At 34.3% G+C, this 26,691-nt stretch overlaps 1 protein-coding gene across 1 annotated transcript in view; it reads left to right on the top strand.

Moving 5' to 3' along the window:
• The first annotated feature begins 389 nt into the window (after positions 1-389).
• Positions 390-26,691, top strand: part of LOC124353850 (supervillin-like) — a 279,170-nt gene continuing 252,868 nt past the window's right edge. The window contains 2 exon segments of the mRNA XM_046803874.1: positions 390-547; positions 11,563-16,378. Coding sequence (XP_046659830.1) covers positions 542-547; positions 11,563-16,378 — 4,822 coding nt within the window. The 5' untranslated portion in view covers positions 390-541.

Here is a 26,691-nt window from a genome sequence, read left to right as displayed (position 1 = left end):
TTTATTTGTCTGTGATGATATAATTTATAATTAAGTTCAGCAAAAAATGAAAAAAATACTTTTTAAAATTGAGGCGCATGGCTTTATTTTATCAGAAACGCGTGGATTTTTTCTACAAGGCCTAAATTCTTTGTTTATTTTAAAATAAATTACACACGTAACAAGGTGACAGTAAAATGGCGATGTGACTACAAAATGTTGCCGTGTTCGCCATCAGATCCTCGGGGTCCTACAAGTGATGTGTTTAATACCATTTTTCTTCCTGGCTCCTGTTCGGACGCTCGCTGGTGGATAAGTCAAAAGCCTTATAAATATGCGTGACTCAGATTATACGATGTCGGTGTGTATGCGGTGCCATGGTGGGGGGGGGAGCTCCCAAAATACTTGCTTTGTCGCCCTTGAGGCGAGTTCACCACCGGGTGCTGTGTAGTGTGTAGTCAGTACAGTATCTATCTGTCTGTGTGTCTGTGACCTATGGTGCTAAGGGGGCCCCACGACGTCTCTCCCATACACTTATGGTTGTTGATCATTTACACTTACGATGATGGTTGGTATGAGCTCATCTCTGTTGGTCTAAATAAGTAATGTTAATACTATTTAATAGGTATTAGATTCTTTCCTTTGTAGTTAAGCATCGTCTACAAGTCGGATACTTACATAAAAAATATAGAAATAAAGTTTACAAAATGAAATAATACAGTTTATTTAACAAAGTAGAATTATTTAATTTTGAATATTCATTATTCTATAAAGAATTATTTTTCGTTTGTTTGATTTGAAGATTATCTAAACTGCATACGATACTGAACATAAAAACAGACTAATGCTCTACAATATGTATTGTACGATATGTATTTCCTATTCGGGGAAGGAAATAGGGGTTATCGCATTGATAAAGTGGCCACAACGCGTTAATTTAATATTAAACTTCATTATAATATTAAGTTTGATCAGAAAAGATTCATTTATTGGGTTGTATTTTGCATTTATTATTAAGTCCTTTTGCATTTTGCCAATGAATCATAGGAGCAGTATCAATTTTAAAGAGTTTTTATCCCAGTAATGGCTGAAAGATGAAAAACGACAACGTTTTACAATACTATCTTATTAGACTATTTGTAACATTGTTTTCTCCCCTCCTTGGACATTTAAAAAAATCTCATTGGTTCAATTTTGGGGTTGTTCAAAATTTTAAAAACACAATTTTGCATTTAAACTCAATGAGTTTTAGAGCAAACTTTAAGTGTTTTTTATAATTGTTTACAATTTGTAATGATTCAAGTCATAGACACAAAACTTATCAGTCATATGATTCAATACGAGAACTTCCGTAATCATTAACCAATGCCAAGAAAACTTAGTTTGGCAAATGCAATTGCGATTGTGGATGTACCGGAATAAAAAGTACGAGTCACTTAGAAAGTGGCCGGTAGCTTGTGTAAGAGTGGGTGACTGTAGGACTGGGACCGCATCACTTCACTTTCACCCAATTTGTTAATTACAACATTATCACGCAAAATACGCCCACAATGTTCAAAACAGCTATTGTGGCGAGTTTCTCTTTGTTGCCCTCTATTCAATCACAGCGCATTGAATAGAATGGGACTGGAAATAGCAGTCGATTGTTCGGAAATAGTATTATCATTTCTCAGTTATTGATACTTAGTTGACGGCAATAGGCGCTTTTCAACTACCCCGAACGCTGGAGGTTAATATAATATAACAATTGTTGCTTTAATGTTGCTCTAAAATATTGTGTTATGTTACATGATATCTTGTTGGCTGAGCGTAAGTGAAGCTACTTATGTAAGAACTATTTGTCCACGAGATATCTTGAAATGTTATCATAGGCTATCGCCATCAACACATATTTTATAAAGGGAATTACGTTTCGAGAGGTGCTATCAGATATCGTCCTCAGGTGAAGAAATGTAAGGCTAAAAATTTAAAAAGCTAGATTGTTGTAAGCAACGAAGTCAAACGTCAAAGGAATCCTCCCATTTTAAGCAACATCATGAATTTGTCCTCCAAAAACTTTTCTAGCTCAGTCCTTCTCAGTTTGTTAGAACCTTTTTCTGTGTTTTTTAGTAGTCTGACTAAGTTATGTTTTACAATTCTTGGCATTTGATTAGAGTTGATAGGTCTAACTTGTTGTGGTTCTTGATTTAAAGAACTTTTATTGACTTTTCCAGATGCCTAACCAAACGTTTTATTTTGTTAGGCTGACAAAGATAGCAGGTAGAACTGACAAAATCAGTTTAATCTCTTAGATAACAAAGATAAATGTTCGAAACACTTCTATTACCTCGTCAAATTGCCCATTGCCAATTTTAATGAACCTTAAAAAAGCATTGAGGCAGTTGGAAACAATAACAGAACGTAATCCGAATCGGTTGATGGTTCAGTAGTAAAACCTCCACTGTCTTGCCAGAAATTAAACCTTGACCTCTTGGGCGATAAGCCAATATTCCACCCATTAACTTTAGGCTATTATATCTGGTCACACGTTTAGATGGCAGTGGTTAGGATATCAATTCGTTTTAATTTAAGGAAGGCTGGACAGAGAGTGATACAGGTCTCTGAAAGAAAAGTCTTGACTGAATATCAAATCTTGGGCGTTGTTAATTTAAACTTATTAGGCCACTAAATCCAGATCAAATTTTGAATCATCACTGTTCTAAACCTTCAAATTCTGTAATTTTAAATTCCGAAATGAATAAAAAGTGACACAAGATTCTACACGTGTCCCTCTTAACATTTCAACCCGATGTCTACAACCAAAGCGTTTACCACTGGCAAACCTAACCTAACCAAATCCTGACCTAACCTACTTGCCTGCGATCATAGTGGCATTGGCATGCAGCTGTACCGCAGATAGACATGGCCTTGTACTTGAGCCTTTGACCGACAGGTGGCTCTGGCATTACTTCTTTATAAATAGTCCCAGCTTGGCAGCTGGCGTCCACACTGACACATGCCTCACTTACGCTTTACAGTGCTTCCACATGTTTGGGAACTGAACCTCCAAACATCCTGTATCTGTTGTATTTCCATCAACAACTGTCTGTGGCAAATTGGTTGCTCTGTACTCTGATGACGACTCGTGCATAGAAACATTCTTCTACTTTAGTTTATAGAGATCTACGTGAATACAAATAATATTTACAGTTCTTGCTAAAAAAATTGAGTTAATAACCGAGTAGAATTAGAATAAAGAATATTTGGAAACACTCTTCTTAGAATTAATTCTACAAAGGAAATTCTAACCACCATCAGTAATTTATCCAAGACAAAGTCAGATCCCAAAAGGGTGACCGGGCTCTACGAGCTTTCGGATCCCGAAAGGGTTTAAAAACAAAGTCAGATTTGCATAATGCGGTACTTGGGCAAGGTAAATATGTCAAGAACGTTGGCTCAAAGCTCAAAGACCGTTACTTCGCGACTGCCAAAGCACTTTTAGCACTTTTGTTTGCGTGTCAATGCAAACTTATTCTTTAAGCTATCACTCTTGACATATTTGCGGATTTTCTGTTTCGACTTCGATTCGTCTCTTCGGAGTTCCTGCGTAGAAGCAGCAGATTTTCACACTTTAGGACAGGATGTGGATGGTAAAAATTTTTCTTTTTATGATCTTTTGAGGTGTCACGTGGACAATCTGATCTGCTTGGGTTTTGAACGGGAGTCTCCTCGAGCTTAATCGTATCACGCATTCTATCTACATATCTAATAGGCAAACTACCTCAACCACCAAGTTTAATGACTACTATATAAAATTAATAAAAATGTATTAAATAATGTAAATACCCGTAAGATTTGGATGATATGAGTTCCAGTGGAATACTAATCACAACCACAACGCAATTTGAAACCCTATTTCGCCTGAACCTATGGCCACATGACCAGGACCTATGAACATGGACTACCATTGTGGCAGGTCCCAGCACGTCAATAGCGAACTCTGTCGACTATATGTTGACTGTCAATATTTAATCTTATATTTCTCATTATCACATGGGATAAGTTGGCATGTTTCATCATTATAATAAAGCCATAAAGCAGCATAGGGCGGGCAGGGCGCAGCGTGTCTAGAATTCAGTGTTGTGACTGTACCTCGCTTGACCTGCACCCTCACTCACTAGTAAAAACATTCAGTAATAAATGTTACGTGATTATAAATAAACACAAGTGTAATGAGAATACATCCAAGTCAATATTCACAATCAGTACGTATAGTACGATACAGTATTTTCAAAATCTTAAAATGATAACTAATAACTGACTTAGTAAGGGTTTACAAAAAATTACTATCCCATTAATTATTAACTTAAAACTCTCAATTTTTAGCATGTCATTCTATAAGAGACGTACAACAAATGTTTACTGTAATTTTTGTTAATAATGAAGAGATAAAGTGGAGAACTCTTAATTGTAAACAGAGAACTGTGTTTTTCTCCATATTTTTTGTTATCACAATCGACAAAAATTATTTTTTTTCCCTCTAATACATGGGTGAATACAAACCAAACAGTACAAATTTGTTTCCATTGTAGTATAGGTGTATATGTTATTGTGGTAGAAGTTTGAAGTGAGATGTTTACCGTGTGAGAGAGGTCGCCAGGACCCGGCTCCGTCAGGGACCTTCTACAGAAAGATAAACTATAGTCCTAGTTATTACTCTCATTAGGCGTTTGGATTTGGATTGCCTTGATATGAATTTCTATGCAATCCGTTTTTGCTACAGAATGTGAAAAGAGGAATTAAATATAGCTGTGATATTTTACTTAATTGTCCTCTTACTTTGTTGCCCGTCGAGTGTAGAATGTTTTACCTTTATCTTGTGTTCAGTTGCTTTCAAAATTTATTGTGGGACAAAGCCCCTGCCACATTTTACATCCACATTTCTTGGTTATTTTTGAGATACATAAATGGTATTGGGGGCTATCTTTTAAACCCCATAAGAACATCGTCAAATCTCTAACACGCTTATGTCCCTATTATTAATCGGATACAATTAAGTGAGAGGTCTCGTTTTAAAGATAATCTTTATACATATTTAAAAGCTTTTTAGTTTTTATATATGTATTTGTAACTCAGAAAAAACTCAAGCCTTTTGCTATTTCGTTATTTGAATAATAATAAAGTATGGATTTTAAGAAAACCTACATGTAAATAACGTTTGCATGAGTATTAATAATAACTTTACACCGAGACATCTCATATACGTCTACGACCGTTAAATTAAGGACGTACGTTTGAAGAGGTAAAACACAAGATAATTTCACTATAGCCGATTCTCTACTTTTGCTCTTTTAAGTTACAAATTCAACCCTTTGTATGTTACATAGTCGGTGTTTCTTTTTGTTAGATTATCCACTTTCTGTTATATTATGTACTCCACGTTCCGTTACGTTACATTGTCGAAAACCCGTTACTTTACATAGTCGTTTAGCCGTCATGTTACATAGTCGAAAACTCGTTACGTTACATTGTCGAAAAACCCGTTACTTTACATAGTCGTATAGCCGTTATGTTACATAGTCGAAAACTCGTTACGTTACATTGTCGAAAACCCGTTACTTTACATAGTCGTATAGCCGTTATGTTACACAGTCGAAAACTCGTTACGTTACATTGTCGAAAACCCGTTACTTTACATAGTCGTATAGCCGTTATGTTACATAGTCGAAAACTCGTTACGTTACATTGTCTATGATACATCGACGTAACAAATGGAAGTTCCATAATTTTACATTGTTGACATTCCATTACGTTATAGTGGACGTACATTTACATTACGTAACGAATGTTCCGTTTACATTCCAATAAAGATGGACACTAGTAATTACTTAATATCCTAACCAATCCATGGCAATTAAGGTTTCTTGACTGCAAGGATCGTTGGCTAAGTTGTATTTCTAGGCATTGTCTTGAGGTTGAGAATATTAATTTCTCTGTCTGTGTTACAATATTAATTTCTGCTCCTCACCACCCAAGGGTGGCTTGGGAACATTTGCAAGACTAATACCATGGAAGGGGTTAACTATGACGGGGAGTTATAAGGTGACACTGGAAACTCTGTTGTAATACCACTTAGTTTGGCCGCCCCAAAACTCAACCCTTAAGTAGATGGAATCTGCTGACGATTTAGTTGAAACTCCTATTCCAAGTTTTTAAATTCCAAGAAAGATACGTTTATCATAAATACAATTATCAAAACCCGACCACGTTATTTTTCCAGTTTTCAATTCCACACATGTTCTTTTCTAGTCATGTGATGTGCTGGAAAGTACAGCCAAGTTTGAAATGTAAAACCATCAGGCGGTGTAAGGACAAGGAACGTGGTTTCTACACCGCATCTAAATATACGGCAGTCGTCAATAGGCTTGCCCATGACACACTACAGACTACACAACACACTACACAACAGACAACACAAGGCAACGACACGACCTTAACAATATAACAACGGTATCTAGGTAAGCAGGGTAGTTTAAAACTGTCGCGTTATTCACTTATAGTGCATTATGTATTTTTGGTCAAAGTCTTTAAGATAACTTTAACCAAAAAGATAACTCCCTTTACCCATAACTCCCTAACCAAAAAGATAAAGCCCTTTAAGATAACTTACTAAAGACGGAAAAATTATATTAAATGTTTTTTGATTTCCCTCTAGCCATTTTCGATAATATACATATTGTAAAAAATACATATCTCTAAACTTTAACAGTTTTTCTTTGACATTATTGGGTGTCTCTAAATTCTGTTCAAACGCCTATAACGCCTCAAAGAATGATAGAATATACTGTCTATTTTTCCTCCTTTCAGAATCTAACAGCGCTGTGACCAAACTTGTTTTAAATAAAGAAAAATTATGCCGACCAAAACCCGATTACACCACCTTTGAATTTAAATTTAAATACTATGATGTGATCGTTATGTTGTTTTATTTTACAGTTAGGCTATATCCTTGAGTATAATTTTAACTTACTTCTATAAAGTATCTTACATGAAATTTAATCTTTCTTTGTTATCTTTTTCATAGTTTGTAGATTTTATGACATAGATAAATCCTAACTTTTGGGGATTATTCATTTCAAGTTATTGTTACTCATTAATTTTGATCAATATCCTTCACTCTTAAGACTTTTTCTAAATGTGATCGATCGTTCATTTACAAGTTTCATAGTAGTAAATAAATGAAACAACTCTTTTCCCATCATAAAACTCTGAACACAGAGGGTTCGTTTTCTATACTGTATTGTAAACATTCCAAATATAATTTTCAATTTGTAAATATTTTGGTCTGCTGTAGCGTTTGAATCTGTCCGTGTTATCAAACCAAAGGTTAACACTGTTAAGTCACCAGTCAATATGTTATCAGTGACTACGAGAGACTGATGGTCCGATATCGACATCTGTTATCAGCAGAGATAAGAACAGAATGGGGGCAGATGAGGCAATAACTATAAATACCCTGTAAACAGTTAAACGTGAACACAACACTGGCCGTGCCTCTCGGTTATTTTGTGACATAACATCTTTCCACTCAACGTCAGAAGGATTCACTGACGGAAAGAAAACAATGTCATTAATATTATTTTTAAATTATATATAAGTGGATTTTTATATACTAGGTGTTCAGTAAAAGTGATTCAGTACTTTAGATTTTGTTCTACACATAAAAACGAGCAAAAGAGTTAATATAAAAGTAAGTCCTACAACCTTTAGTTTTCCGTATGTCTGTCTGTATGTGTTTTTATCAAAAATTTATATCTTTTGAACCAGTTAAGATAAAGTTATGAAACTTGAGAACCTTTTTCAAAATAAAATATCCACAAAATCCTTTACCCGTCAACATGGTGGACGTTTAAATTATTACAACCAAAATAACTCAAAAACCGACTAACGACTAAAACACATACAGGCATAGACTGAAAACTAAAAGTTTTAGAACATATCTTCGTATGAAAGTTTTTGCTCGTTTTTTGTGTAGGACAAAATCCCAAAGTATTGTAACACTTTTACTGAACACCCTGTATAAGTGGTTTCTGTGATGCTTTAAAAATAATAACTCCAATCACGTTAAAACCATAATAACTTTCTAGTTTCTTTAAAAATGATTAAAAACAATATTGATTACACTGTTCGTTCTTGTACTTAAAACGACATTTCTATGTACTATCAACAATTTTTGCATATCATAGTAAATTGGTCCACAAAGTAATAGTAGCGTTTTTTTTTTAAATTTCATACCTAACAATTTCCCTCAAAGTTGAATTTAAAATCATCAATATATCTCGATGATAGCCCCATTATCCACATGCTTTCATTATAAATCAATATGCATCTGCCTCCAGATCACCCCGAGGTACCAAATTTGCAATGGAAATGTAAAGTCTTAAAATAACCTAAGCGAAAGACAAACCGAACCTAAACGTCAATAATTCGATAATGTTTATTTATGTCATCAATGGCAGTACTTGGCCTGGCATTTGGATTGCACTGTGAACGATTGCTCCAGTAAGACTAATGTGGTTACCTTGTATGTAATGAGGATCTAGTGACAGGCTACAAATCGCATACACCCTTGTGTTTCCTATGTTATAGGCAATTATGCAATCGAACAAATTTGACTGATTTGCTAAATAAGCATTTCTATTTGCTGATTCAGATTTTCTGAAACAAGGACAAACAAACAGGCCTGTGTATGATATGAAACTATGTTTCTGTTAATTATACACACGGCATGCACAGCACCGTATGCAATATATACAGGTCGATCTCCCCTAAAATCTTGTATTAATGAAATCAGATTGTACATTCCATTCGTTTTAAAGTATAATAAATACAAAAATATTCATTTTTAGGATTATAAATACGCATAAATACTCGGCTATTCAATTTTAATTTTCTACATCACGTCTAAATCGTGGTTAAATCTGCATATATCGTTTAATAATTTTGTCAGGTTAATGTTTTCTAATTTATATCATAATACCTTAAGATTTCCTGGAGACAGGAAGAATAAAACAAAAAATAAAATTAATAATTTGTACAATTTTGAAATCAGGTTCAAAGAAAACAAGGCTGAAGAATATAAAGGTATGAATTTTAGAGTTAGCTTACGAAATATGAACAGAGGGAATACAACTTTGCTATTAAGTGATATAGTCTTCCTGTAAATAATACTTTTTGTAAAACGCGATTTTCCTCAGTTACGTTTTAGTTTTCTAAAGTCATAATTCATTAAAATAATGGCAATCTCTAAAATAGTGAATCTGTAGTGCAAAGATTCAGCATTCAGCCGCTTTTTTCAAATTACTCAAAATAATTACTTGATATGTCTAGAATTACCCATGGAGTTGTCCTAATGTTTCCATATTTTTCCGTTCATGCAATGATGTGCCACTGCCGTAGGAGCATAGCTTCAGGCGTGTTACTTAGTTATACAATCGAAAGGAAGATACAATCGATGGTACAAGAAACTTTTTGTTCAAAAATATAATTCATCATTTCTTACAGTTTTAGTACATATTTGATACTCCGTACTTTATTTATTACGTTGTATTGAAAAAGGAAGAGGTCGATTTACCATCCCTTACACATTAAATACGGGATATAGGTTTTTAGCCCTCCCCCTCCAAACAAAAATCCCTAATACGTCACTGAACAGACCACACTGTGTGGAAGTCTGACACAAATTGGTCACTGAAAGAGATGAAGGAGAAGCACCCAACTATTAATAACATCTACGGCGAACTACTGAATAGAGAAACATTTTACTGATTTCTTAAATTATGATATTTATCATACTGAAACAAGAAATTAAGATTAAATCGTACCCTGTGTATCTGTATAGCTTTTTATAGTACAGTGTGGAGGTTTTTTAATTAATCCATATCCGGTTTTACTTGACAAGATTTTATCACAATTAGTGACTTGTTGTATTCGCTTTTCATATTGTATTATCTTAAATGAGGAAGTATTTAACTTATGGCATTTTACCAAAGCCCAGCTGCTGTTAGAAAATTATAAAATCAAGTGATTCGACAAGTTTAGTGGTACAATGTCTAGAAATATTCTGTAACGACTAGTTACTAATTTATAAAATGCAAAATATTTCTCGACAAAATATAATAATACTTTGTTAAGCTAATAATCAGTGAATTAAAACGTAACAATTCCATAATGTAACCTACCATAACCTAGTGTAACATAAGTTAAACTAAACCGTATATACTTTAATATAAGAAAATTTAAGATAGGTAATTTAAAATTAACCTATCGATTTCGTTTAATTTTAGAGTACAATACTTAAGATATTCGTTATTATTTTAAAATATTTTATTGTAAGCAAATTAATTAAAAATTTGAGGAGTAACAAAGCATACCACAATTTTCAAATGTAATTTATACTGTGAAGTGAAATAAAAACCACCAAATTATTTAAATGTCATTCCTATTTTTTTTAACTTAAAATCTTTATAGAACGATTATAAAAATAAGCGTTCATTGTTTCTTATAAAAAGAGCATACTCATCTGTTACAAAGTTTTAAACAAAACATTATATTAAATAAACCAATTTGAGAGAAACAGTAAAACTTGTCACAATAGGAAGTTGTATAATTATTGTCTTTACGCTTTTTCTCCGCTCCCTTCAGTGTTCCATATAACATCTGTTCGTGATCCGAGCTTTCAGAATGGGGTTTGAGAGATACATTTTAAAATAAGTTAAAATATGTTTGCTTAAACCAAAGTTTAATATCTGAAACAGTGAACAATCGGGTTGTAAAATACTTTCAGCATTATACGATTGTATATTTAGGACACAGAACTTTTGTTTGTCTAAAACGCTATAACATATACGTATTTGCACTGAATATACGTACTATACTGTGTATAATGTTATATTAAACACATTACTCAATTTAGAATTGTCTCAAGAGAAGCATCGAACAAAATACTTTCAGGCAAATTCTAGCAAATTTTCAATTTTGTTTAAAAGTGCCCTCTTAAAATTTTTGTCGGGAATCTGTTTGTGCTTATACTGTTCCGAACGGAATTTGCTGTTTTGTTTGCTTATACTGTTCTGAACGGAATTTGTTGTTTTGTTTGATTATACTGTTCTGAACGGAATTTGTTGTTTTGTTTGCTTATACTGTTCTGAACGGAATTTGCTGTTTTGTTTGCTTATACTGTTCTGAACGGAATTTGTTGTTTTGTTTGATTATACTGTTCTGAACGGAATTTGTTGTTTTGTTTGATTATACTGTTCTGAACGGAATTTGCTGTTTTGTTTGCTTATACTGTTCTGAACGGAATTTGTTGTTTTGTTTGATTATACTGTTCTGAACGGAATTTGTTGTTTTGTTTGCTTATACTGTTCTGAACGGAATTTGTTGTTTTGTTTGCTTATACTGTTCTGAACGGAATTTGTTGTTTTGTTTGCTTATACTGTTCTGAACGGAATTTGTTGTTTTGTTTGCTTATACTGTTCTGAACGGAATTTGCTGTTTTGTTTGCTTATACTGTTCTGAACGGAATTTGTTGTTTTGTTGCAGACGGTGAGCAGCGTGAGCTCGCCCCGCGTGGTCTGGCCTGCCATGCCGCAAGATCACCGAAGAAAGTCCACTGAGGACTACGACGCCATCAATCCAGATTTTCCTCCGCCATCTCTGAAAGCTCCTCAGAATGACGGAGGCAAGGATGTGGAGAAGCCGAAAAAGAAAGAGAAAAAGTGGTCAATCGGGGGGCTCTTCCGAAGAAAGAAGAAGGTTAGTGATACGGATAGTAGCTCTCCAGTCGAGGATGAAGAAGAAAAGAAGGGGTTTTTGGAGAGAAGAAGGGCAGCAAGGAAGAGAAGAAATCGAGGGAGTAAAGATGTAACTGGTTCCTTTGAGCATGTGATAATAAATCCTCCACGGAGTCAAAACGTGGAGACGATGTCCCCCGAACAAATCAGATCCAAGGAAATTGCAATTGACAGATTAGTCGGGAGGAGCCACGAGTCTCTCGCCAAGAGGCAAGAAGTGGGCCAAATCCGAGGGAGTTCTGTTTCACTAGAGACAGCGGGACGCAAAGGTGGAAGAATACAAGTCAAAGCTCGGGTAGAAGCTAGTAGAGAAAGGTTAAAAGCCGACTCAAGTTCTGATGAAGGTGGAGGCTCCTCTAGACATTCTTCATCATCTGTACAAAGATCTAAAAATGATGAGAATTTGGGATCAAAGGACGGCTCTCTCAGTAGAAGGTCTAGAGCCGCAAGAACTGAAAGGTACAAAAAGAGGTTATCAAGGGACGACGAATCTTTTAGAGATTTTCAGGCCAGTCCTCCGTCCAGGATATCGAGGTCTGACGAGAGACTATCAAATAAAAAAGCTGAAAAGGTGCAAGCGAACAATAGGTGGACTGCAAAAGTAGTTTACTATGAATCTAGTGACTATGACACTAAATATACTGCTAAAACAAAATCCGCAACACCCAGTCCGATTGGGAGTCCTAAAGTCAGGCCTAAAAACGCGCTACACTATACGACTTCGGCGCCCGCCAGTTCAAACTACGTCACATTCCCACCAAGTCACGTAAGGGATGGAGTTGTAGGGTCACACCAAGAGCTCAGAAGTCAAAACTATCCCCAGGTACTAGCAGAAAATGTCCAGAAACCAAACCAAAGGTACACAGATATTACACCTCCCAGACTTCCTAAAAGCAGTAGTGATATGATAAGTAAGTCACCATTCCCTTATTCCGTGCCAAAGCAATATCCAGCGTGGGGAAAAGATGTTTTGAACCGGAAAAGCGCTTCATACGATTGTAACGTGAACCACTTACATTATGTTAACAACCAGATTAGCCAGCCACATCCAACTGATGAAAATGTACTAGTTGTTCAGTTCCCTATATCGAGACCAACCCAGAAGACGGACACCAAAGTTGCCAAAATGGGAGCAACTTCATCTATACATCATCACAAACAACCAAATCCCCCACCACCTCCACCGAGAGATCCTCACAGAAGGTTAGTTCCATCAAACGGTTACATTCACGAAACAAGTCCAAGACCCATGTCTTATGCTTTTGAAGATAGAAATCAGCATCATACCAGGTATTCAGGATTTCCTGAATTCGGTTCTAGTGTTTCGGCATTTCAGAGAGTTCCACAAACAACTCCAATTGATATTCAACTTAACCCTGCTATAAATAAACACCACAGATCAAGTTCCGATCACCAGATACCGTCTCGAATCAATTCCGTAAAAAATTCTCCTCCTTCGAAAAGAAGATCTTCGGCTCAACCCACAGATATAATTTCAAGGCAATATTCTACAAACACTGAGTCATTAGCAATTAGCCCCCCGTCAGACGTAATTCCTCAAACAGGCGTCCCACATCATTATCAGTACTATACTGATCAGCAACCTAGAAGCCGGAAACCCATTCACATTTCTTATCAAAATCAGAAACCCCAACAATCAAACGAATCTTATCTCAGTGACTCCCAAGTTGTACTCAAGCCTCCGCTCCAACAGAACGCTAGGGTAAGGCCTCCTAGTGTTCAAAATGCAGCAGACTTTTGGAAGCAAAAGGACCAAGAAAGTTCAAAGAAAATTCATTTATCAGAAGGCTCTCCAAAATTAATACAGAGGCACTTCGTAAACGTTAACACACCAATTGAAAGGTCGAGATCTAACAGTCCTCATAATGAGAGTCATACAATAACGTCCAAATTAAAACTACCTCCATTAAAAATGCCCGTTCGTGGAACGGAATCCTCGGGATTTATAAATAATCAATCTAGTCCCCGAGACATTCCAAGTCCAAGGACGCCTACAAATAGAAAATTGGTACACAATGAGATTGGCATTCCAGTTTTTGACAATTCCGATGCGAATAGTATATCAAAACGAGAATACCGTCCGCTATCCATGCTAGAAGAAAAACAAGAAATGTCTGAACAAGAGGTATCACCGATGAAAGAAAAATTAAACAATCCTCCAACGCCTCCCACTAGACGGGATTCTAAGGTAAATGCAGTCACTAGTTTCGAACATTTTGATATTTTCAGTGATGATAACGAAGGAAAGGATGGTGGGAGAAGACAGTCAAGCAACTTGGAAGAAGCTTTGAATGAACTTGAAGCTATTTATAAAAGTCTGAGGTTAGGTGAAGAAGGGTATTTAGAGAAAGTAGCAAAGGAAAAGGCAGTTTATGAAAACAACAGATTAGATCCTTCAAATTGGAATGCATGGGTTCAGTCAAGAGGGTTTGAATCAGACTCAAGCTTTAATTACAGCAGATCTTCCTTAGAATCTGTGGACAGCATAGATTCTCCTCTAAGAAGAACCAATACAAGACGATCAGGTGTTCCAGATAGGGTAACTGATGATATGGCTTACAGAAGGTTGAATAAGAAAGATAGGCCTCCGCCTCAAGAGCAAGAGGTAATTTCACAAGCTGGAAGTTTTTTGTTGGTATCTCCTACACTGAGTCCACCTCCTTTCATCGAACCACCTCCTGTTCCACCAGTTAAAAATGAACCAGACATAACACTGGATGATGTTGTCTATCGAAATATAAAACATGTTCAAAATTCTTTGAAGGTGCTGGATCCACAACCCCCATTCGGAATACCATTGGGTCCAATAACTCCAGCCCCGACCAGCGATTATCTCCATGTGACACCTAAGGAAACGTACAGGCCGACTTTCAAACCAAGAAAGACTCCTGATGTTATCTCTGATGATCTTGCCTTTAGAAATCTAAGGAAAGATAATAACAAAGAAGCTCTTTTCACACCCGAAGATACGACATTAATAGATTCTCCTACACTGAAAAAGAAAAGAGCAGTTAGGTCTTTATCTGCAAATTTATTAAGTATAATTCAGAAAGAATCAAAATTATTGAACAACAACAATAAGCTTTTGCACAACAACAATACTAATGTTCAAAATGACCTGGAAAAGTCTCAAAGTTTTACTGATGTTACAGATCCCAATAACACAAATTATCTCAGTTCTAAAAACTCCTTGGAAGAAAAGAAATTTCTCGATTTAAACGTAAAGAAGAATTTGAGTGGCGATGATTCGGACACTACACCTCGAGTTTCAAGACATTTTATGTTTGGTACCTCGTCACCTATGATAGCTACGAGTTCAGAAACTTTGACGGGCAGTAAAAACAGTCTGGTCACTCCAGATTCGAGACCACCAAGTCAAAAAATATCTCAAAATTCAAGTCCTCGTCTTTCTCTCACACCAGAACGGAGGCACACAACTGATGGTATACATGTATTGCCAAGAAGCTCTTTGTCTCCAGCAAAACATGTCCCTTTAAAGAATGAGTTTTTTAAAATTAACAATTCTACAAACACTCCAAAACCGAAACAGATGGATTTCCGCCGAAGTCCGACCCCCGACAGTCATACATTCACTTATCAGAGTGATAAAAAAGAGAAAGGGCCACCTGTAATCTATGATCAAACCGAGTCAGATCTTTTGGCGATCCTTGCAAGAGAAGCAAAAGAAGCAAGTGAACAGTTAAGCAAAGAGCTAAACGAACTGAATTTTGATAAAAAACCCAAAAATGTCTGTGATCAAACTTGTAGCAATATTAACCTCACTAGAAATGATGATGAACAACAAACATGTCCTTCTAAAGAAAACACTACACAACACACAGTTCTGAAACCTTTAGCGATAGGAAAGATAATTCCTCACAAACCAGTGAAACTCAACACATTCTGCATTACAGAAGACAATAAGCTAGAAAATAAACAGACCATTGTGACTGAAAAACATCCTGAAATAGAAGGAAGCAAGAGTATGACAGATTTGTTAAAGGAGCTAACAAGAACGTTAGATTTCGACTTCGGAACTTCTCCTAAGGAAAATGAAAATCAAGCGGAAACCAAACCAGAACTGCCAGAAGAGCGAGCAGAAAAGATACTAACCCCTGACGAAACGATTGAACAAGAAGTATTTACTGAAGCGATTGAAAATCGACCAGATAAGAAAGAGACCGAAGAAATCTACTTCTCATCAGTTGAAGAAATTCCTTGTCAACACTTATCCCCAGCTGAATCATCTCTACTGTCTTCTCTTCGCGAAACAACGACGGAAGCTGAAATGGAAGTGCATACTGTATCCCCTGTAAACAGCTTCCCTTTAGACTTATCTGATGGAAATGAACAAGATATATTGAAAGCCCAATCCCCTGAAGCTCAAAGTTCTCATCGACAAAAGTTGAACGAATCTTGTGATATCAGTAAAATCCAGCCGAATGACGACCAAGGTGACTTCGAGCGTCGCGGTGATCGTGACTCCAGTGACGGAAAAGCTCCAGGAGGGTGTTCCATGGACTGCTCCAGCTTGGCCGATGAAGGTACTAAACCCTCGAGCCGTTTGTCTGATCCGAGCACCCTCCTGTTGGTTTGCATGGCATGTGCCCACCAGCTCGCCGGCCTTGATTTCCTTACCATCTTCGGCCTAGTGCTTGCCATGGCTTCCATTATCCTTTTCCTCATACTATAACCAAATTACCATAAACCCCCAGCAATGTCATGGAGCATTTTGTGTGTTTGTGTCTAAAATAGTTTCAGTCAACACCGTTAACTTTGCTATCAACTTAAATTTGCGAGAGATTTTCTAAGCAAACAACTAAAACGTTTCAAATTTTTCAAACGTTTCAAAATTAAATGTCAGAACCTTATCCATCCATAGTAAATAATTAAATTGCAACAACAAACCAAGTTGAAGTGTAATTATCCTTTATTTATGCTTTTTAAGGAAATCACTGAATTTATCATAGTAACATTTGAAAACTAAAAAGTATTGAGTATCATAGTGTATCTCTATTTTGATACGTCATTAAAAGACGGGATTAAATTGATTTACTACTTGAAAATTAGTAAGACTATTCAGTAATTCAATTGACATCGTTCCTAAAGTAGTGTAATCTCAGACATTGTTTGGTTCCATTTGTACATTATTATCCTTATCCTATGTTCTACTACGTTCCTGATCCATTGCTATTGTTACCAATTAGTTGCTTGCGTGTGTTCCGTCTGCAAATTGCAATGTGCAATGTGTGCAATTAACATAGATTACAAAATTAGATTGTAAAATCTTGCACACACACCAGCTAGCACACGCACATGAATAGAACATCGCCAAACTTTTACAAGCGCTACTCATTGTACATGTACGTACAGCTGTTTGGGATACGGTACTTTTGAATCATTAATTAAACTATACAAGCAATAGCCTTATCGCTGTAAAATAATTACCAATAGATTAACAGAGGCTTTTACCATATTTATAGTGCAACTTTGCTGTGCTCAGCTTGTTTAGAATTTATCTTTAGGCTCTATCTTTATCTCTATGTAATTCAATCTAACGCAAGTAATCTTCATGATCTGGTGTCTTGTAAGAAACAGCGGCTATTGGATGTAATTTAGACGGTATTTACGACAAGCCCAGCAGCCTAGTCCAGAGCCCAACAGTTGCGTGTCAGAGCGTTGTTTCTCTCCCAAAATAGTGCTGCGCCCAATCGTTAGCTATTTAGCACTTGCGGATGTGCACCACGACTCCGAATTCGACACAAAAGTACAAACTTGCCCCCTGGAAAATTAATGCGTATATATGAGATATATCTTCAATTCTATTCACTACGAGAGAAAATAATAATTAATTTCATTCACAGTGAGAATAAAGTGTAAAAACCTTTTTTCCGCGGTTTTAGAATTATATTCAATTCTATTTACCGTGAGAATGGACTAACGTTTAATTGTAGATACCCTGATGATACAAAACTCTAGAACGGTGATTCGTATAAAAAAATTGTATGTCACAGAAAATATGAAACATTTCTAAATGATCATGTAAAAACGCAAAGTTACATGATCATTTAGAAATGTTTCATATTTTCTGTGACATACAATTTTTTTATACGAATCACCGTTCTAGACTTTTGTATTATCAGGGTATCTACAATTCAATGTTAGTCCATTCTCACGGTAAATGATTTTCCCCCTTACTCATGTACAAAAGTTTGAAAAATTATGTGGAAAATTTCATACATTCCTTCAGGACGTGTCATTATTCAACAAAAAAATAAATATCGAATTTGACTATTCATAGAAAATGCTGAAGAGCCAAAGTTCAAAAATCGATTAATTTCCATTTTTAAGCGTAATCTAATTTTACATCTTACAGTTTGTGAATTGGAATGTACCGTGCTCATGAGTTAAAAAAGGAATCAGCAAAAAGTTGTCAAATTGAAAATGTATTTATAATAAATGAACAATTAAAAACAGTTTAAATTAAATATCTAAGTATTACACGATGTATTGTAGATATGCTGTATAGCATAGACATCATGCAGTGATACACTACACATTGAGTTTTTATTTTGAAATATATAATAACGGTATATGTAACATTTGTTTTTAACTGTTTTAATGTAACACAGATACTCACTCAAAATAATAGAATAAATTATCAGGTGGCGATAAAAATCTATTTGATATATTCCATTGTGGCTTTTATTATTTTATAACGAATTAAAACGTTTACAAACACATTGTAATAAATTAAATGTTATTTTGTAAAATTGTATTGGTTTACAGAATTTTTGAAACTACACCTGTAATGGGGTGTGATTAAATATTTTCTATCAGCTTCTTTTATATATGTAGTTATTTTAAAGAGTGTGTAAATACATTATTATGCTATAGAGAATTACATTTTTATTCTTATTCTGAATTATAAAAGTATTAATTAATTATTATTATTACTGTCCTTACTCCCAGTGCAGAGATTTAATTACATTGTAAATGTAGATAGATAGAGTTGTGCATATTGTATATTAATTACTTGAAGTTTTTTCGGCTTTGAAGCCTTACCAAGACGTATGATGCTTTTAACTTGTTTGTAATTGTACTACTATTGTATTATAATATATTGTGTTATGTAAATATAATATTTTATTGTGTCTTGTGCGTTTATTCATTGCTTAAGCTAAGCTTGTTGTCTCGATCGAAAGCTGCCTTTTTTGTTTTTGGAATTCTTATATTGCATTTTGTGATCGTCAGTATGGCTTTTGTGATTGACGAAATGGCTTTGTAAACTAATTTGTTTTGTACAGCGTGTTTGAGAATTTAACCAGTATTTGTATGCAGAATGTTTAAATTATTAGCTAATTTACTTTTAAAATTCCATCTCGAACGTAACAATTTAATTTTTGAAAGACGTTATTTTTTGTGGATTATGAAGTTTGTTACCTGGAAGATATAAACTGTGAAATTTATCATTCAGTTATTTACTTTCTATAAGGTAACTCCAAATGTAATGAACATTCATAGAAGTCCCTTTTGTGACTATTATGCGCTATAAAATGTAACTTATAAGTAAGCGTATGATTACTTGGCTATCCAAAAACATCGGACCAGATACAATTTACCATGTTACGGCACATTGATATGGTTGATTCCTAAACAAATGTTAGACCTATCGGAATGTTCTTTTACAATTAAAACATTTTATTTTCCTAGTAAAATACATAAAGTCTATAACATTCTAATAGGCCATAACACTTGTACGTTTAGTGTAAAAGGACTAAGACAACTGCGTTTTGATATTTTACATAACAACCAGTGTAGCTCAAAGGCTGGGACTGTCAGTAAAGGCTGGCATGTTATTTGATAAACTGTGCTTTAATGAATTAAATAACTATCGTAATTAATATTATTTTGTAATGAAATTGGGTAATTCTTATGAGTAAGCTACACCTGAGATGAGACATCAGAACACCAAGTTATACCAGAATATTATTCCAGAATACAAGTTAATCTACTCAATCGCTGAGGTTAAAACAGGCGAGAGGAAGATCAATAACCTCATCGCATTTCATTCTACTGTTCCCAGATTTTAGGGTTTAAAGTTATTAATAATCTAGGTGTGGATACCAAGTAAATATTTCAAGGAATATATTTCGATTAATGATAACGACGACAATAATAACTGAACACATTTTTAACAAGACGAAAAAAATAGCTTTCTTTTTAAGGCAGATATTAATAAATTAACAAACCTTAAAACCTAACTTAAATACATGTATTAAGTACATGCATAACTTAAATACATAATAACAACTATTAAGTTCATACCTCAGATTGAGCTTCCCCATCTCAGAGAGCAATCAATCTATGCTCACAAGAAGCAACGTCAAGAATACGCTTCCAAAGCCTTAAGAGATTATTAATATAATTCTGCCGTTAGTGTACTGCACACGTACATCTAGAGTTCGTAGTAATCAATGCAAAAATAAGCATTTTCATAAGTGGTTTGTAAAAACTTATTTAGCCCAGCTCTCTGTATCTCATTTGTAAATGTGCTGAAATTAAGAAAAAACCAATACGGCTACCAATACATAAAAAATCGTGCCAATTGTAAAATGTATTTCCCATGCACCTGTTTTCAATCTCAGCGATGAGGTATAGTCACAACCCCTTAAAATGCACTTTTACTGATTTTCAGTAATTGCAACCCCTTTTGAACTTTTACGAAGCATGGTTTCAAATCTCTTAGAAAATTTTATTTTGGGAAATTAATTACGTATCCGCTAATATACATAATGAAGAAGGTAGTTTATTTTGTTGTTTGTTTTTACACTGTTCAGAAATCCCTCAAATCAAATTCAATAGAAGGGAATTCATGGCAACAATAATTTCACCAATGTATTGCGTGGAGTAACAGATTATCACTGTCCAGATTGGAAAAGTTAATTAAATAACTCTTGGTTAGACTCGGCATCAAATGGCATGACAATACTGTAGTGGATGCAAGGAAGTTGGAGTGATTACAGCGCATAACCCAAAACTATTAAGAGAAATGTAGACGAGATCGGAAGACTGTACTTGTTTCTGCAAGACTGAGAGTGGTGTTGTCTTTAAGGTAAGACATCTCTGAAAAGCTGCGTCACGCAGTGGACTACTTGCGTCAACAACAGTGTCTGACTGTCAGCGTGTTGCATCACAACTGGAGGTGAGTCAAGGAAGATTTAACACTGATCATATATGAAACATGCAAAACTATAATAGCTAGTTATCGAGCCATAATTTAAACTTCGCGCGTTGACTACAGAATTTAATTCTACAGCTTAATTTTACAGATGCGCTAATGTTTAATGTTTGTTGGCGAGTGTTGGTGAAAGAAAGGTACAGAGTGAGATCTCTAGAGTGACTATAAGTTAGTTGGAAATTAAATAGGCAATCAGAGCTCTTAAATAGCCCATCGTATATTATAGATCAGCCACTGTTGGATAGAACCCCCTATAGTTTCTATTATACAGGGTGTAAATTAAGTCCTGATACGCTTGGGTATATTTCAAATGGATTAAGATATAAATGTAAACCCTTCACCATACTTATTATACTTTATATTATACTTTTTTGGACTTTTTGAAGGATAAAAATATTTGCCCCCCTTTTTTAAAAGGGGATAGAGGGAGGTCATTTTAAATTTTCAAATTGCAACCTTTATCTTGTGACATGTATACCTATATATTGACCCTGTATATTGCTGTATATTGAATATTTTACAGTTATGTGGTCCGATTATGGTTTCTTTGACAGCGATAAGCCTAACAAATAAAATCCTCAATATTATTGGATTCTTTGGTTTGACAAAGAATAAGGAGAGTGAGTCATGTTAAATGTAATGGGCATTGATTTTTTCGAATTGATAGACTTATGTTCAATGTGTCTTTAAATTTTATATGTAGAGAAACTTTACAGCTTCGCCGTTCTCAAAACCTATGTGGGAAAATGTACAATGTTAGGCACCATCCTTACAAAATCAGGCAGTCTTTTCTGAGGAATGTGGTGTTTTTGTTGGCTTGATTAAGTTATTGTGTAGGAAACCCACAGTAACAATTTCCTCTAAGTAACAGTTATGATTCAGGTCCCATTTCCTATAACGTCCTATAAGTCTTATCTTCTACACACAGTTAACTGTGTAGTTGCTTGGTTTTCCGTTTATCTCCTGACCTACACATATTTCAAAGCCATTGGCTCACCAATTACATAGTAGCCAATGTCTAGAGTACACTGCACTTGCTGGTAATTGGGATGCTAATGATAAACAATCCGCTAGTCATGGATAGGTATTGCATTAATGATCCTAGGGTCGTATAGATAGGTTGTATAGTTTTGAGCGTGTATAATCAGTTACCACAACAGTAGGTTTATACACTCCTTACGTCTTAAAAGACCAAGCAAAAGTATTAATTATTGTAGAATATACTTTAAATGTAAATCTTCCTGGCAGTTGCATAAGCTTTTGAAGAATTTCGATTACTTGTTAATTGTTTTATTGCTTTTGTTAGGACTAAAACAACAACAGCTGGTCATCTCCTGGTTTGTAATTGTTTACTGAACATCTAACGTTTCCTCACATTGTCGAATAAAAGTATACCGTCACTTTGTAGTTCAGGATGAAAGTGTATTTTTGAAACTATCTAAGACTGATTTCTGGGAAGTAGCATTATTTAGTGCACAGATTCGTTAAAAAGAGATTATTCTCATCGAGGCAAGATTTAACATCAAGAGATAAGCTCGATCTTCTGACTTATCCCCTATCTACGTGTCTTCTTCAATAACGATTTTACACAAATTGTCTGTTTTAATTTCACCAAACTTGTAGATTAATTAGTAATTATTGCCATCCAATGTCGCAAACTTATCCTTAATTGTGTTCTATATTGTGTTTCAGCTGCTGGCTAAACTGGTATTGGTTATACAACCAATATTCTCCAAATTCAGAAGGAAGTTCTTTCCTTGTTTGCATTCTCAGATTTCTCTTTATCCATTGTCTTCTCCAACTATGTCTTAAAACGTAATCTAAGTTCAATTCCAAAAATCTTTTGTTTGAACAATTTCTTCATATTGCACATGGTTGCTACGGCTATTTCCTCTGTCAGGGAAGTGAATATGAGAATTTACACGTGTAATTTGTTCGATAATAGGTGACTTGTGATAGTCGATTAAGTTCACAAGGCTTCAACTTTCTATTGTGTAGTTAATCAAAACAATTGAAACCCTTGAATACAGATAAGAAAAAAAGTGTGGAGAATTAATTAGTCTCCAAGATTTCAAAGGGACTGCAACAGAATCATAAATAATTTATAACAAAAATAGGAAACTCCACATAACTAGTGGAGTTAACAATCAGATATTGATAATGGAATAAGATCTAGATGTAAGATCTAGCTGCAGCAATTGAAGTGCAGAAACAAATAAAACTGATTATCACATCACATGACCAGTAATGTCCAATTAGGCTTATTTATATTCACTATTAGTCTATAAAGCATAAATATTTACATTATTATAGTCATGATCTCAAATAAGGAAAGCAAGTGTCACATAAATCGCATATTATCATATTACTTAGTTATTAAACTAATTGGCATATGGACGATGTAGGTGTAGGCCTATACCGAGTGAAATTACATAATTTTAGTAATTTTAACCCTCTGGTGACAACTTTACAGGAAATCTATTGAACCAAGATGATTTAAAAGTAGATTGTATAGATATATTTATAAAGATTGTATTGTAGATTAAACCAGTCAAATTTGTAAAATAAACTTGAAGTTTTAGTGTAGCAAAAATTAGACAGACTGTTATTCAGGACATCTACGAACAAAATAAATTCTCTTAGTCAACTGTAACAACACAATTATAATATGATTCAATTACCAAATGGTTATTTGTCTGACATCTTTTCAGGCCTACTAGAATTAGAATCGTCAGGAAGGTTTTGGGTCTCTTTTTAGATTCTTCCTATAGATAATGTTGAGAAAGGTGGGATGATTAGCAGCTTTTGATTTTATGATAACCAAACAATTTGAGTTAGTTAGGAAGTCCTTTCCAAAAAAAGAAAATGAATGTCGTTAACTTATGGGTATATATCCTTTTATCAAAAGTCGCAATAGTTTTTCGAGTTACAATTAACAAAGTATCAGTCAACTACAGGAGCATAACAACCTCCCATTTTAGTAGAATGAATATGTAAATTAATTCTAAATAAAGCCTGAAAAATTAACTTACAGACCATCTTTTGGACTCAATAATATATTACGTTCCCCACTCCCTTTGTCATTACGTGACTAGATTTAGACCCACGAAACTAAGTAAACCGACTTGAATAAACAGGTGTTAAAGGTAACATATCGCTACTAAGCCTAATCTCGTATCTTCAGCTGAGCAAAAAATGTCACAATCTGAACATTAATAAACAAGAACTTATATAACGCATATTATATATCACTGTTAGTAGCAGAGAGGCTTCAACCTTGACAATTATATATATCCGTGTAGTACAACTTCCGGTCACCTCTTTTAACTGGCTCATGGTCGTTGAATGGGTTGATTAGTGTCATTAATTTAGTGTTTTAGGATAATTGTCGCCACCGACATTCCTTAATTAACTGGTGGCGAAATTTATGTATGTGCCCCTGAATTAGTTGTTAGGAATAATTACTTGGATTCAGAGATTTTCGAACAATCCAATTTACCAATGAAACATTTAACTGGCTTATATGGTTGTTTAAATATTCTTTCTCTAATGATGTTTATATGCTTTTGTGGGTCTAAATTACTTATATAGACAATTGGGTTTTTGTCTGTATTGTCTTTTGCTTATGTAAGTGTCTATTTGTTTGCATAAGGAGTGTTGTGACTCATGTGGTGAATACTGTGCGCACATTTTCGCTGTACAAACACTATATTGAGTTAGTCCTTCATCATGTATGCCAAAGTGTGATTTAGGCCTATTTAATGAAGCAAAATTTAAAAAGTATGTATATATATATAGGTAGTATAGTATTGGCGTTATCGTTATAATTGTAGTGGCGTTATCTTTCGAATGTCCACTGAATTATGATTATTTATACAGAAGAACATATTTTAAAGTTAATTCGCAATGTTAAACAATTATTTGTAGCTCAAGCTATAAGTTCTGATTTTTGCTGAGTGAACTCTTAAATTTATAATGATTTGAGTTACACGTGATGGTGCTTTAAGAATCTCTTTATGAAGGTCTCAGAGCGGAAAATGTCAAGGCTGTAAGACCCATAAAACAGAACCAGATCCTTTAGGCATGTGCATATCTTATACATTTGTATTTCTACAAACGATGTAATATAGATAACTGCAACTGTTTTAACTTCACTTATTTGGTAAATCATTTGCTGTTTTGATGTAGGAGAGTTGCTGATCTGGAAATGGTCTAGATTATTACAAATGTTATAAAAGGGCTAGTTCTCTAGTCAAATTATAGGGTCTGGATCTCTAATCAGGTTGTAGGGTCCTAGGTGTTTAGTCAGGTTACAGGCCTACCTATTTAACAGCACTCAATACAACCCCAAGAAGAGAAAGGAGAGAACAAAAAGGAAAATCCGGTATATTTTAATATTTTTGCGGTAAATTCAAAACAAATTAATTTGTAAATTGTAAGAGTTTGTGTGCTAACCTTGAAGTAAGACATTATTGTTACTCACTTCTTAGTGTATTTTTTTGCGCAATTCTGTTGTTTTTTAATTGGTTTTTTATTTAAAACTTTTTATATTTTGCTTGTATTTATTTACATTGTATTTAACTTAACTCTCTTTATTAAACAAGTTATACATACATGTTCCAATTACTAATATTCATAACATCTCTTACAAGACTCATTTTTTTCATTTCAAGATCTTTTAAACCTAGAGCACAGTAAAACAGTTCTACGTTGAAAGTTAAATAAAAATATATATCTTTAAAATTTAGATGAAATATCTACAACTAACACCAAACCATAGAAGTAGCCGTTATCAATTCATAAAAAAACTATTACGGTAATTCAATTTTAAATTGGTGACCTTTTTTACAAAACACAGATAATATGGAAACCCAAATTATTGTACAAATATTACATTGACTTAAGAGTTAGCCCAAATATCAATAACTGGTTCAAGATACACTTAAATTACAATGTCACAATCCCAACATTTTATACAAGTATAATTAATAATATATCAGAATCTTTCTCTAAAAATGTACGACTTTCAATTATTTAATTACCTTAAAACATATTCAGCCTGACGACTAAAGTTGAGGATTAAATGGTCCAAAATAATAAAAAAAAACACAAGAAATAGTTAGTTACAAAAAATATGTAACTATATATAAATTAAATTGTACATATATGTCTAAAAATGCATAAATTACATTTTGGTATCTTGTTTTTTTTCTACTCGTCATACATTATATATAAACTATAATGTATATAATATGTATAGAAGTATTCTACTATGAAATCCTTTTAGGAAATTTCAACAATACAGATTTACGCATTGTATATATGTTTTCCATTCACAACTCTACCCTTGATTTCACTCAACTATTTTGTTCTTATTAGTGTTTGAATGTATTGTTGTGATTAATATTTATGTTTATTTTGATTTTCTTGTTGTACTCTCTGTTTAGGTGTAACCTAGACCTTCAGCCAACTGCCTTGCCACTTTTTACACAACCGACTGTACTGTAGATATAGTTTTAATTATTTATAATAAATTATTATTTTCTCTAGATTCCTGTTTTTTCCACCCATCCTCCCTTGTGTTTCCGTACTTTTTAGTTATTTTGATTGTTTCGC

This window comes from Homalodisca vitripennis, chromosome 2, assembly GCF_021130785.1.
Source record: "Homalodisca vitripennis isolate AUS2020 chromosome 2, UT_GWSS_2.1, whole genome shotgun sequence".
Lineage (NCBI taxonomy): Eukaryota > Metazoa > Arthropoda > Insecta > Hemiptera > Cicadellidae > Homalodisca > Homalodisca vitripennis.
Note: the sequence above shows the minus strand (reverse complement) of the source record. Positions and strands in the feature narration are given on the sequence as shown.